We start from the raw sequence: 13,934 nt of genomic DNA on the forward strand, positions 1-13,934 counted from the left end.
GTATGAACAATCCACCCCCTGAGCGACGCCTCCGGTGCAGCCAGCACTAGTTTCCTGTTGACCCGGCTACCCGTCTCGGGGAGGCGGATTAGCTGTGCCAACGGACGGGAGCAGGCCTAGGCAGTGTCTCCCCGGAAGCGCTGCAGCTGTGGTGTTGTAAGTGTAGAAGAGCCCCAAGTGACGGTCACAAAGCCCTGTCCAGTTCCTCCTCTCCGCAGGCCCCAGGCCCCTATGGCCACTAGCCGGGCGTGTGCACATCAGGGAGCTCCTGTTCCCGCTCCCACCCAAGTCTAGGAGTACCTTAGGGCACATCTACAGTTCAAACACTGGAGCGCCACCATAGTGCGTCAGCGTGACCCTGCCTACAGGCCCAGTGAGCTGTTCTCACGCCCCTTCGCCCTGCTGCTGCCTGCAAGGCGTGGACCCCCCATTCTGGCCGCACACGGCGCTGTGGGTCGGATCCTGCCCGCCTATGGGAACGTTAATGCCCCAAGCACCGGCCGGTGGTAGGGAGGTGTCGCGGCACCACCTAGAGGGAGCTGGGGTTAGAAGCAATACACAGACAGCAAAGGAACCCGTCATGCAAAAGACTCTCTGGGCGTCCCACACCTTGCAGCTAACGGTGGGTGTAAAAAGTTGCTGGGGTCTGATTTCCTATTAGCTGAGACAAGATGGGACCAACTTCTGACGGTGAAAGACAAGCTTTGGGGCTTACACCGAGCTCCTCTGATCTGGGAAACGTACTCAGCGTCACAGCTCAACTCCTCCGAGCTAGGCTGTTAGAGGCATGTTTCAAACTCCGCATCGGCAGGGATTAGATCGCCTGCCGGCTCAGGAGAAATCCCAATTCCCTGCGCAAGGCTCCTGGGCCCTGTTCTCTGCTTATCTACAGCGAGCGGGATTTTCAAGTGAAAGGAGTCTGATGGCACTGGCAGCTTTCGTGGGCAGCCTCGACGGAGGAGAGAGCCACAACTCTGCCTGAAGTATTTGGCAGTAGTCAAAGATGCGAATGACCATCAGGGCCCATCTAACCCTGCAGGAGGGGCCAGTGAAGTGCCGCTCCCTACAGGCCATTCCCCATCCCTTGTCCAGTTCTCTCTCAAATGTCTCATGCATTGGAGTTTCCACACAGTCCCTAAGAAAACGGTCCCACAGCTTCATTGTCTGGAGTGGACTCCCGATATTAGCCATGGAGTCTTGATCCTACCCCGCATAGCGATAGCCCTGTCACGGAGTGAGGGGGGAGACAAGGCCCTACACCCCCGGCTTCCTGCGATTCACCACGACTCTCAGCCACCCAGTAAAACAGAAAGTTTATTTCGATGACAGGAACACAGTCCAAAACAGGTCCTGCCGACACAGACAACAGGACCCCCTTTAGTTAGGTCCATCTGGGGGCCCCAGGGAAGCCACAGCCCTGTTGGTCAAGGCACCCCTCTTCATTTCCCAGCCAGCTCCAAAAACTGAAACTCGCTTCTCCCGCCTCCTTTCTCCCTTTCTCGGCTCCTCCCCCAGTCTTTGTGTCCTTTGTCCAGTTTCCCGGGCAGAGGTGTTACCTGGCCTCCAACCCCACTCCTGCGTTCTCAGGTTACATGCTCAGGTATGCTCCCTTCCCCAGTGCAGGCCGTCCCAGCAAAACTCCCCTGCAACCTTCCCAGGTCAATACTCCCTACTCAGCATTCAAACAACACATCAAGAACAGTCCTACTTCGTCACAAGCCCCTCTGTAGCACCCTCAATCTCCACCCACCCTTCCAGTGGGCAGTGCCAACCTGCCTCTCACATCCCCTTCTGGCCACACCTAGGCTTCCCGATTACCCCCAAATTTCTCCCAACTGCCACCATCCGTTCAGTACCACCAAGGCTCGCCCGCAGGTGGTCTCAGCTATTGGTGCTAGACAGCCATGCTTAAGGAAGAGGAAGGACAGGCTAGGGTGCTGGGTTGGGGTTCAGGACACCTGGGTTCAATTCCTGACTCCGCCACAGATGTCAAGTCACTGAATCCAACTGGTGAGGCAATTCCCTGATAGCGTGGAGATGATACTCAGCAGGAGGGGTGTGAAGATAAAGTGCCCGGTTGTGAAGTGCTCAGGGCAGAGAGACAGACATACACGTGCTTGGACAGACAGCAAAGCCACCTTCTCTTAACAACTCTTTCCTGAGAACACAATCAATCCCTTTAACTCTATGGTTATTTCTGTACCGTCAGCACTCCGATATTCACACCCAGGATTACTGCTGTTCTCTAAACAATGTTACATGCCTGAATAGGATTGGGTTAAAAATAGACTGGAAACACGTCTACAAAGCGCATCCCCTCACCCCAACTGTTCAACACAGAAACAGCGAGCTGGGTTTAAACTCTCTCCCCATTCTTCACACTGTCGAACAGTCCTGCCCAAAAGAGTGTTGCAATGAGACAAGACGGGATTTTTTAACTCCCCCATGAAAATGAAGGCTATAATTTGTAAAGAGCTATCAGGTAGGATTGCTAAACAAACACAAATGTAGTTAACTCACGCTTGAGCCAAATGAACCAGAAACCTTTAAAATAACTGCATCCTTTAATGGCAGTAATACAATTATAGAGGATTAAAGAGCTCACAGGAGAAATATAGATGACATTTTTGGAAGACAAATGTGCAATAAAAAAAAGGAAAAAAACACAAAGCCATGCAACGAAACAGTCATTGTAAAAATACCAATACAGTATATACATATTTGCATCAACAACTTCAATTCTGAAATAGTATTTACAGTTTATTACAATCTCGGTTAGAGCATTATTTTTTTTTCTCTTAAAGCTCTGGAAGATGGAAAAATATTAATGGATTAAAGACTGGTGATGTTTTACGTTATGGTGAATATATTCCAAAGTAGAGCGTCATCACTTTTCATATTCTGGACAGGGTTCAATATGGTTTTTTTATTTATGTTACAAATGTTTAGGGTTATGGTACAAATGCCACTGATTTTACATCCCTCTCCCTAAAAGCAATCTCACATGGCAGAACATGACACAAATGATTTATTTCACTTCTCTTTTTTTTGTGACAGTGATACCAGCCAAACTCCAAAGCCATGAGTTCATATGTCACACTTCACTGCAGGTTAAGAGCTGAGGAGACACCAAGAGAAGGCATGAGGTAAACCACTTCAACTGTGCGCTAACTACTACCCACACAGATGCCACACTGATTCATTGAAAACTAGCAAACAATTTCAGGGAGAAATGCAAGCAGAAATTTTAATAGATTAGATCTCCATTGGACATCCACTTATTGAACAGATCAGCACAATCCGTTGGCATCTGAGTTTTCTGGAATCCAGCTGGGTTGAGGGACATTGTTTAGCGTAAGTTTGCCTCAAATTAAAGCAGGGTGCAGGAGGAAGTAAAACAAATAGCGTCCAAAGGGAAGAAGACAAGTAAATTAACACCAAACATAAATGTAACAAAACTTCAGAGTCCAGACTGGGTTTTTTTTAATTGAAGAGAGTTATTTTGGCATTATTAATATTAATCTCACATGCACCAAAACCAAAGAACACCCATTAGCTGTAGAACTTTTTCAAAGCAAATTATAACGCTTACAGCAAAACTGAATGGGTTTTCAAGCAGCTGTCCCACTGCTGGACAATTCATCCTAAACCAGATTCAATGACGGTAGCCAGCGTCCTGAGAAATGTTTTTCCTCTCACACTACTCTTTATGCAAACACCAGCCCGATGACAAGCCACTGTGACATGATGCAATGGATGAATTCTCAACCCAGAGAGGTACAGCCCCTTGGGATATATTCTGCAATAAAACAGGAACCTCTCTGCGGGGGAAGGTGGGTCGGCTGGGATAGCCTGGCACCAGATCCTCATCTAAGCTGGTGCAGCACTCCCCGGTGCGAGGCCCTGGGGAAGGAGAGGTATGACATGCACACTGTGCCTTTAAAACACTCACCATTACCAGCTATTTGGGGTCTCTGACAAAAGTTCTGGCTTGTGCCTTGGTCAGAAGAAAGCACGATACTCAGTTCACACTCCACAGACATTTTCCTGATAGTGCCACAGACACTGTCCTGGCTGAAAGTATAACGAAGAACCCACCTGGCTCAGCCATGTTTATAAAACTGTGTTTAAAATATTTAACTTCGTTTCCATTATTTCACAGGAATTGATACTGCATGTTGGTCATGTACATTGTACAGATCCATGTCTCAACATATGGCTAGAAAGGTGCAAGCATTTTAGCTTTTCCTTGGTGCAGTTTATGCTTTAAAGACACTTAGCATAAAATGTTTTTATCTTCCAATACTTGTGAGCATGTTTGCTACAGGCTTTGCCAGCCAAATACTTGTGAGCGTGGGGTACTACCAATATTCACGTGACGGACGGCGGAATCCAGTTAGCTCCACAGCGATACCGCTATCGAAATACCAAGAAGTAGGGGGTAGGACACACCTTGACATTGAGTAACCGAGGCTACCAAGGGGAGCATGGGAAGGAGAAAAAAAAAGTATTAGTACAAAGATCTAGCACATTTGAGACAAGCGTGGGGCAGAGGGATGATCAGGAAACTGTAAACTACAGAATTGTCTCGTCTGTCGGAAAGGTTTATAAACCTGTTATCCCCTTTACCCACTGAAACAGCTTGTAGCAAGAACACTGAGCCACAGAAAGGAGTCACCCCAGATCTTCCTTCCCTCAACAACCATTTTCATAACCACAGACTCTACTGTATCCCGTTCATCTTTTGAAAATCTTGATTATCTGTCACTCACGTCCCTTCCCCTGTAGCTGCTTTTCCCTGCACACCCTGAAAGCACAGCTCATTGTACTCAACACTTCCATCTCCACATTTGTTTCTAAACACACAATGAATCAGAAAAAGTATTCAGCACCTAACATCGCTTTCCTCTCTTTTCTAAAGAACAGCCTCTCTTTGTAGTGTGGCACTATCGGACAAAACTCTGCCTCCTGAAACGCACAGCATGCAGAGTTCCCCCCTCCCATCTGGATGGAGATGGGTTTTACCCCTGGGGGGTAGGGTGGGGATCATCTACTGAAAATCTTAGAACACAGATTTGTGTTTATGGAAAAACCCTCCATTCGCAAAATACATACAAGTGAAATCTGATTGAGATTAATAATTTAATTTCAATAATACAACCCTTTTTTTTTTTGGTAGACTGCACAACTTTTTGGGATGCAAATATTCCATGGCCATCCATGGAAGGTCTCGAGAATGCGAGTCCTGTTACAACCCAGCTGGGTCTTACAATCAAACAACCTCCAGGAAATGGCATAAAATATTTACTTAAAACAAAAGCAAACAAAACCCCCACAATTACAAAAATAATCCCACATGGTTATGTTTCCATGGTAATTCTGTTCACTGTACTAGAATTTTAAAAAAGACTATGATACAAATACTTTAGTTAGTTACATTTTAGAAGTGAACACATTCTACTAATCCGCATGGCTCACAGCTTTAATCTGCTAAGCAACACGTATGAACCACATTTCTCTGCCATCCAGTCTGTCACTACCCTTGTCCTGAATGTAGTACCGGGGAGATGCTCGGCTACTGCAAAGAGGGAGGACAAAAGGGTGGTGTGACAGATCAGCCACAGCTTCCCAAGGACATTTCAGACAATTCATTATTTCCCGAAAATGATTTCAATTGCATTTTGAAAGAAAGCTCTAAAACAAACTATTGGGGAAGTCAAACAAAATGCTGGTTATTACTGCACAAGGATACTTTGATTATTCATTTAAAATGCATCTTTGAGACTATATGTTACAGCACTGACCAGAACCAAAACGATTTATATACATGTTATATGGCTAAAGTGAGCACTAATGGAATAAAAAAAAAAGTTACCAACACTGCGCGCTGTTATTCAATACACCGACGCAAGGTCAGTCCTTTAATACTACTGGCAGAACGGTGAAGCTGTGGGATCGAAGCCCTTAAAAACATCTTTCAGAGACCCCGCATCCTGCTGCTCAGTGTCGTGGGCAGGACTGTTCCCTGCAAAGGGGCTGCCTGACCCAGGCTTTGTGGTCTGCTTAACCATGCCATAGACGGAGGGCACCGGGAGGTTATGAACCCCTGGCTGAGGTGCGGTCTCCTGGGCAGGTGTGGAGGAGGCGGCGGGGGCGGTGGAGGCGGCCTTGGGACGCGGCCTGTTATAACTATTGTATCTGTCTGTGGCAAGCTCAGCGCTTGCCTTCTCGGCCTCGGGCTGATCCAGCGCGGACCTGCGCACAAACAGAGGCTCCTTGGCCTTGTTAGCGCTCTTGCTGGCCTCTGGGCCTTTCAACGATGCATTGCCTTCGCTGGGAGACTCCCCGGCTTTGCCACCTGAACTTGGAGTCCTGGGGTCATACAGACTAATCCCACTGAGCACACTGCTTTGGCTGCTGCCTTTGCTAAGTCCACCGGCTGTCAGCAGCCTGGGGTCGTAGGGGGCAATGGTGGGAGCTGTCTCGCTGCTGGGCGTGGGAGCCGCTGTTGGCTGAGCTGGCTCCGCAGGTTTGGCAGCTCTGGCAGCTGCTGGCTCTGCCGGTTTCTGTAACCTGGGATCGGCTGATGCTTTGCGCATCCGAGGGTCGCTCGGCTTATCGCTCTGCCCAGGCCCTGGACTGCCAGACGCATTCACAGTCTTTAATATTCTTGACAACAGCTCGAAGTCAGGGATGTTGGTGCCAGAACCGGTGGCAGGCTCTGCTTGGGCTGCTGCCCCTCGTTGTCTGGGGTCAGAAAGGCCTGTGTTTTGGGGCCTGTTGAGTCGTGGGTCAAGGGCAGGTAATGACTGGAGAGCAGCTGGGACGGGAACAAATTCTTGCTTTGGGACAGGCAGTGGAATCAGATCCTCTGGGCTCCACAGGACCATTCGGGCAAAGTTTGGCTTGTTTAGGATCACGTCTTTCTTTATGTGGCTGAACTGCTGCAGCTGAGACCTGGGGTCTCGCAGAGCGTGGGCTGGCAGTGCGTCTAAGGGGATATTGACCGGTTTGTCCCTTAGCGCTCTTTCCCCCTCCTCCTCCTCAGGAACCACGGCAGCCTTCTGACTGGCCACACTGCTGGAATGAGGCGCATCCGGTTTCAGGGCAGGCGTGGGAATGTGTCGTGCTAGTCTCGGGTCAGTGGGCCCTGCGTCTCCAGTGCTAGATGGACTACAAGCATCGGCATTTCGAGACAGCCTGGGATCCCGCAGCACACGTGGATCCGCAGGCCGACTGCTCCCTGCTGGCTGGGCCTTCTGCAGGCGAGGGTCACTCACCCCTGAGGACGGGCCGATGCTGCCACTGATTTCTCCATGGGATGCCTGGGCATGAGGCCTGCTTGAACTTTGCTGCCTTAGCGTTTTCAGTATGGAAGTGACGCTACTTCCACCGTCATCCTCATCACTGGAGTACCAGTTGCCAGGATCACCTAGGAACAAGGAGACGAGAGTAAGCAAATACCACAGTGCGCGCCACCATAGCTAACCACACGGTACCTGGTTCTGTTAGGGTCTGCAGCAACTGGTCTCACACTAACAAGCAGCTCCCTCAACCCCCTGGCAGCTCACGACGCTGCAATGCTAGAAAGGGGGATCCACGAACATTTAGCAGCATCCAACCTCACCAAACTACATTAGCTTTGCGGGATCTTTCAGCCAGCTGCTCTGATTTCTGCAGCGCACTCTTGCCATTCTTCCTCTCCCCTATTTCTTCCTTCATGACTTTCGGTGCTCACCCCCGGCCCTCCTTACGAAGGGAGTTTCTGAATCAGTGCTTGGGAGATTGATTGGGAAAAGACCCGAGTGCATGTTCTTCAGAAACCTCCAGTGCCCTTCGCTACAAAACCAAGATGGCCATCTCCCACGTGGGGCCCATGCTGGCACCAGGCGCTGTCTGTTGAGATCACAATCTCATAGCTCCTCTTTTTGTTTTAAGATTTGTCATTTGTAAAATAAAAGCACAAACCCCACTGCCAGCCTGAGCTGTCGAGTATGTTCAAAGAGGAGCTGGGGACGGAAGCAATGGGATGCAGAATGACATTCCCACAGGGCTGCCCATTTGGAAAACAGGGAGAATGTCTGTCCCCCAAGACATCTTAGCCCAGGGCAAAGACAGATCTGGGATCGCATTCGGTCTCTGTCACTGAGAGACCTGCAAGCATAGGAATGTTGCAGGCAGAGCATGGAAATGCAGATGTGCCAGGGCCCACAGTCCACATGGAGGGGGAAGGCAGCAACCAGAAATGGTGCCACTGGACTCTGGGAGGAAACAGGCCAAAGGCCTAAGCCAGGGGAGCAGGTTAGTCTGGTGTGGAGCCCCTGGGGGATAGGGTAGCTTGTGCAGGGGCATCCTTCACGGACACATCTTTGAACAAGTCCGGTGCTCTGCCACTTGCCTTCCTCATTCTCCCGCTCCTGCTTACTGCTCTCGGCCAGTCTCCGAGCCCTCTCCTCCTCTTCCTGCTGCTTCTGCTGGATTCTCAGGTACAGGGCTCTCTGGGCCGATGGCAGGAAGTCAGGGATGTTGGCTGATGGTTTGTGTAACCCTGGAGCCCCTCCTTCACACAAGGAGTCAGGTTCCAAGGACTGGTCAGGGAAAAGATGCTCTCCCAGCGGCTCGTCCATATCCTCATAATTCCCATAGTCCTCTGTCATGGAAGGAACAGGGCAAACGTTCACAATCACAGGACACTGACGTTATTTCTCATACAGCTGAATATAGCAGCCGACACTCAAGAAAGCAGTAAAGAGAGACTTATGCCCATGAAACCAGCCAATGTTCGAGTCTTGTCTGGTGCGAGTTCTGCCCAGCCACCTAGAGCAGCACGTTAAGTGGTCACAGGCAGCTAAAAGAGACCAGGCCAACATCGCATGTCCAGCCCTCCCTGCACAAGACCAACTCCTGTCATTCTTGATAAACAGAGACAAGGCAGGGACAGCTAGTAAGAGAAACATACCTGGGTCACCCATCAAGCCAGGGTCCATGTCCAGGCCCTCTTGCTGTTGGTAGAAATTATCGTAGAAGCTTTGTGCAGGTGGGCCAGGAGGCATCATTCCGGAGTGTGGAGAATCGTCCGGGCCATATGGCATCATTGGGGGCCTGGGACCCATTGGAGGCCCAGGATTCATCCCAGGGCCCATAGGCATATCCGGGTGCATGTCGGGGTGCATATCTGGATGCATATCAGGATGCATGTCGGGGTGCATGTCCGGGTGCATGTCCAGATGCATGTCAGGATGCATATCGGGGTGCATGTCAGGGTGCATGTCAGGGTGCATATCCGGGTGCATGTCAGGATGCATATCCGGGTGCATGGGTCCTGGCATAGGCCCAGGTGGTCCACCAGGCCCAGGGAAGCGGGGAGGTGGTGGAACTGGGTGCCTGGAAGAGAACAGAGGGAAATTTAACTTTTAAAATGCAAACTTGAGATCAGTCTCATTTCCCTACAAAGAGCACGGCTTGCAGCAGTGTCCCCATCAGAACTGGAAGGACAGGCACGGTGCTGCAGGGAATGCCTGTTGCTGCACGCTCTGCTTCCTGCAGGAATAGACCATGTTGTTTTAAATGCACCCACCGGCAGGAGCTGCCAGAAAAGCCTCATTTCCACACAAAAGGCGCCTATTCCACATCTCTCAACTTCAGCAGCCAGCTCTTTACTGTTGAGTTTCAGTAGCAGCAGGACTGCGTCCCCAGCCCTTCTGTACACTGCTATGAAATGGCAGCAGGATGTTGAATTCACACTGTGCAACCCCCTCCTGCCTAGACCACCATGCCATGGCACAGAGGTCTCTGGGCGAGGAAGACAGGCTAACCTTGTAGCAAACCAGATGTCAGGAGCAGAACCTTGGCTGGCCTATTTCCGAGCCTACTCCACAGAGAGAGAACAGGAAATACATAATGTTCAGATTACACGGTCTCAGTGACTGCACTAAGGGGTCAGTACCACCCCGTGTGCAGTGAAACAACACACAGGTTCCTAAACACCCTGTACCGCGTCTAAAGGATCCACAGAGCTTCCTAGACGCATGTAGGGAGAATTTTACTACTATGCAAATAACAAAGAAATTCCATATATTAGCTACATTAAATAACAACTAGGCTACAAGTGGGAATGTTTTGCTTGTGACAGAGAGGCTGTGGATGAATTTCATCCTGTAAAATTACTTTAAGACCCTCAGAGAGAAGGGTATGAATAATGACCTCGCAACGGCACACATAACCCCCCCTTCCTATTCTTGACTCTCCCACTGAGCGTTATTCCTTTAGTGAATCCGTAAGTAGTTGGAAGGGAGGGTCATGCTTACCGCACGCCTAGTTTCTCCGCCAGCTGCCCAGTGGGCCGTACCACAATCTCAAACAGAGATGGGATCTTCTTATACATGTCCTGCTGCTGCTGAAGCTGCTGTGGTGAGAGAGGCTCATGCGGCGGTGGTGGCAGCTGGGGTGGCCCTGGCGGTGGAAGGGGGGGAGGCGGAGGAGGAGGAGGTCCTCCAGGAATTGGCCTGCCGTTGGGAGACGTTGGAGCTGGCGGGCCAGGAGGGCGAGGGGGTGTGGGCAGCAGGCCCACTCCAGGTGGAGGTTTCGGTAATGGATTGATGCCCTGTTTCTTTAGCTCTTCAACTTCCTTCTCATCTTCTGCACCTGCTTCTGCATCATCAGCCAGCATCTGAGGGAGAGAGAGAAATGAGAGGAAGTTAAAAGCAACGCCCTAAACAGCCCATGTTGGTATGAGTTTGCCTGGTCTCGGCGCAGCTGGTCAGACCACGGCCTGGGCCCGTGTTTCTCCAGCGCTGAGGTTGCATATGAGAGTCTGCCAGCACAGGCTTGTCTCCTACTGTTCCAGCAAGCTGAAAGTGTCCCAAATGGTGGGGCTTCTGCTCTGCAGAGTCAGACCAGGCTCCCTGCGCTTCCCTTTTCAGAACTCAATCTCGGGACTCCAAATGACACCCTTGTTACCCCATCTTACAAACTCCTCTTTCCTTGCTGTGAAAGTCTCACATGGGCAGCAAAATCAGCCAAGGCAAGAGAGCCACTCGGAAAGGAACCCACATTAACATTCCCTTTTACCTTGTCCAGCAGCTCCCGTGTTTCGTCTGTGAGCGGCTCATGGGAAAACATGCAGTCGTCCCCATTGATACAGTTCCCAGTGGTGTGGAACAGTTTACAAGGAAAGTCTCGTACAAAGTGTTAAGGAAAATAAAACTCCTTTGAGTAATTAATAAAAAATCTGTCAATGGGCAGACAGGTTATTTTTAACAATGCTGCACCAATGGTACATTCTTACTAAGCACGTGAAATCTCTGCAGTCCCAACACTGAAAATAAAACACAACTGCCCCACACCCCACATTTTCCTTTTCTAAAACTCCTGCAAACCCACCTGCTCTGTGCAGCTCTGTGGCCTAAAGACCCCATTCCCTTGTGCTTACTCCATACTGTATTGTTCCCAAGCTGAGCCTGCCTTCACCAACATGAAGCAGCTCGTGTCCCTGCAGCTGTCACACACTGTTAAAAGCCTACACATCTTAAGGTATACGTCTTCCACACTCCCATGGCTAGTCCTAGCCTCCCTCCCCCTGGGGAAACATCAGTGCAGGTCTTCATCATGGGACCCTTCCCTTCCTTTCTGACACACTTTGGTGAGCAGTGAAATAATGAACATGCCATCGCTGACATCTGAGTCAGCACCCACTGAAATGAATGGGGCTGTTCACACCTTAGCATTCAGGCTCTCTGCAGGCTCAGGCAGGCATAGGTTACGCTCAGGGTAGTCTCTCCCCCCGTTATTGTTTCAGGCTCTCTGCAAACTTAGGCAGACGTCTCTGCATCAGTTAACTCAGATCACAACGTGAAGGATTTGTCTGCAATTCTAACACCTAGAGATTGACTTTTTATAAAACGAAAGCTGAGACTGAAGAACAAATGAGAGGTCTGTCTACACCTTCAGCTAGCCCTTCACGGCCCCCTCCCACAAGTGGGTGCACCCCACATTCTGGGAAACAATATCAAACAGGCACTTGCCTGTAGATCGTAAGCTGCTTAGTGCAGGGACCTAACTCTTCTGGCCCATTTTTCCCTGTTGCACAGGGCTGCACATGACTGACTTAGCCACTGATCTCCCTGGTGACTGGGAACACAGCGAACAAGAGGAAAGGATATCATGCATGTAAGGGCAATTCTCCGCCCTCGCACAGTAACCAGTGATGTAAAACTTGCACAGTTCCCGCTTCTTTGGTAGCTCGATGTCATGGCTGAAATTGCAATGCTCCCCCTGTATAGAAAAAGTACAACACCCGCACTGTTAATGAAACAATAAAGCACACACAATAACAGGGGGCAGCAAACACCTATAAGGCACTTGTTATGGAACTGACTCTCTGCTGGGGTTCTGGCCCTGAAATCCTTGAAAACCGGGCTCTGTGTACCACGGTTATCTTGTGTTTTTAAAATCGGAGAATCAGGAAGTAGAAAGTAAAGCAAGTGTTTATCTCAGATTGGTGTTTGCACGCTTGATTTTCCTTACACTCGGTGTAACACTCCTAGCACTCAGCATGTTATCACTTTCAACATGTATTCTAGACTCTATGTTCTCGACCACGTACATCTCAGTCTATATCTTGTACAGATCTGGATGCATTTTAGGTACTACAGAAATGCTTAAAAGTAAAGTCAAGGCCACCATTAATTATCTCCTTACCCAGGTACACCTGCCTTCCACAAAGTATTTGCAGATAACTTTTCCTTTTTTATCAGACTGCTGGTGGGGTTTATCATGGTCATTCCGCCTGTAATTTCCACCTCCTCCTCCGTCCTGCAGGAATTGTAAGGGTGTAGTTAACAAGCACGAAAAGGCAAACCCTAGCCATGGAAAGAAATTAACCTACAATAACCTCCCTAAAATATGCATTTCAAAGTGCACATGAAGGTCTTGCATGAAGGAAGCATATGACTTGCAGCCTGACCGACTGTAGCTAGATGGAGACAGATTTCAACTTGGTTTGTCAATCAATCCATCAGAATCTGAAAAATCCATCCTGCCTAGAAAAGGGATTATTGTCATGAAGCCTGGGCCGGTCCCATTTTTACACTGCTGGGAAATACACAAATAAGAAGTCTAGACTTTGGGCTCATTTCAAGGTATTTCAGAGATCATCTCTTTTGGTGGGTGGGGAATGGGGGTCATTTTTCTGACTGTAAGGTCAGTGCATACACTTGGTGACATGAACCCTAATGAGGGCTCCCCGAGATGCCTCCCTCTTTTTAGCATTACTTGGTGCCAGTCAAACAGTGCCTGAGAGCACTTCTCACTCCAGACAAAAACAGGCAGAGGAGCCCCTTGATAGAAGGGAGAAAATCGATGCCCGGGGTTCAAAAATTGGGCTGCTTCGAAGCTTGACTGCCAAGCACAGGAGTACGTGACTGATCAGCAGCCTCCTGCCGTTGAAGCGCAGCTCGGATGAGAAAAGTGACTAGATAAAAGGAGCCCTGTCCTCATGGCAGGTCTGCTCTCTGTGCCGGTTCAGTGTCACTTTACTGAGCAAGATCAACAGTTACTGGCTTTACTCCTAGCAGCCCTGCAGAGCCAAACCCGGTGGGAAAAGGAGCTGGGGTGTGCTCTGCTCTGTGCTTCATCATCAGGACTGTTCATTATTTCCCAAGTTTTGTACTCCAATAGGGTTTCAGAAGCCCGAGGGCTGGATCTTTACTCTCAGCGATGATGAATGAGGTAGGAGGAGGTCAACTTGTGGCTCTCAGCCTAGGGCAGTAAGCAGCGCTGGCGGGCAGAAAAAGCCATCTTTATGTGCAAACTGACCAAGTTTGTTCTGGGTGCAGAGAGCCCTGGGCAGGCTCAGAAAGTTCCATATTTCAGAATTCAATACATCCAAGTGAAATTATTTCTGGGGAAGCCTGTCTGGTATGTTGGAGAGAAAC

At 49.5% G+C, this 13,934-nt stretch overlaps 1 protein-coding gene across 4 annotated transcripts in view; it reads right to left on the reverse strand.

Moving 5' to 3' along the window:
- Positions 1–2,545: 2,545 nt before the first annotated feature.
- Positions 2,546–13,934, reverse strand: part of ZC3H4 (zinc finger CCCH-type containing 4) — a 29,678-nt gene continuing 18,289 nt past the window's right edge. For all 4 annotated transcript variants that reach the window (XM_054009800.1, XM_054009799.1, XM_054009798.1 and 1 more), the window contains exons 8-14: positions 12,700–12,813; positions 12,162–12,273; positions 11,071–11,180; positions 10,308–10,669; positions 8,960–9,384; positions 8,399–8,650; positions 2,546–7,432 (exon numbers count right to left, since the gene is read on the reverse strand). In XM_054009800.1, the coding sequence (XP_053865775.1) occupies positions 5,928–7,432; positions 8,399–8,650; positions 8,960–9,384; positions 10,308–10,669; positions 11,071–11,180; positions 12,162–12,273; positions 12,700–12,813 (2,880 nt within the window). In that variant the 3' untranslated portion in view covers positions 2,546–5,927. The remainder of the gene's footprint in view (positions 7,433–8,398; positions 8,651–8,959; positions 9,385–10,307; positions 10,670–11,070; positions 11,181–12,161; positions 12,274–12,699; positions 12,814–13,934) is intronic.

This window comes from Malaclemys terrapin, chromosome 20, assembly GCF_027887155.1.
Source record: "Malaclemys terrapin pileata isolate rMalTer1 chromosome 20, rMalTer1.hap1, whole genome shotgun sequence".
In the NCBI taxonomy this organism is placed as follows: Eukaryota; Metazoa; Chordata; order Testudines; family Emydidae; genus Malaclemys; species Malaclemys terrapin.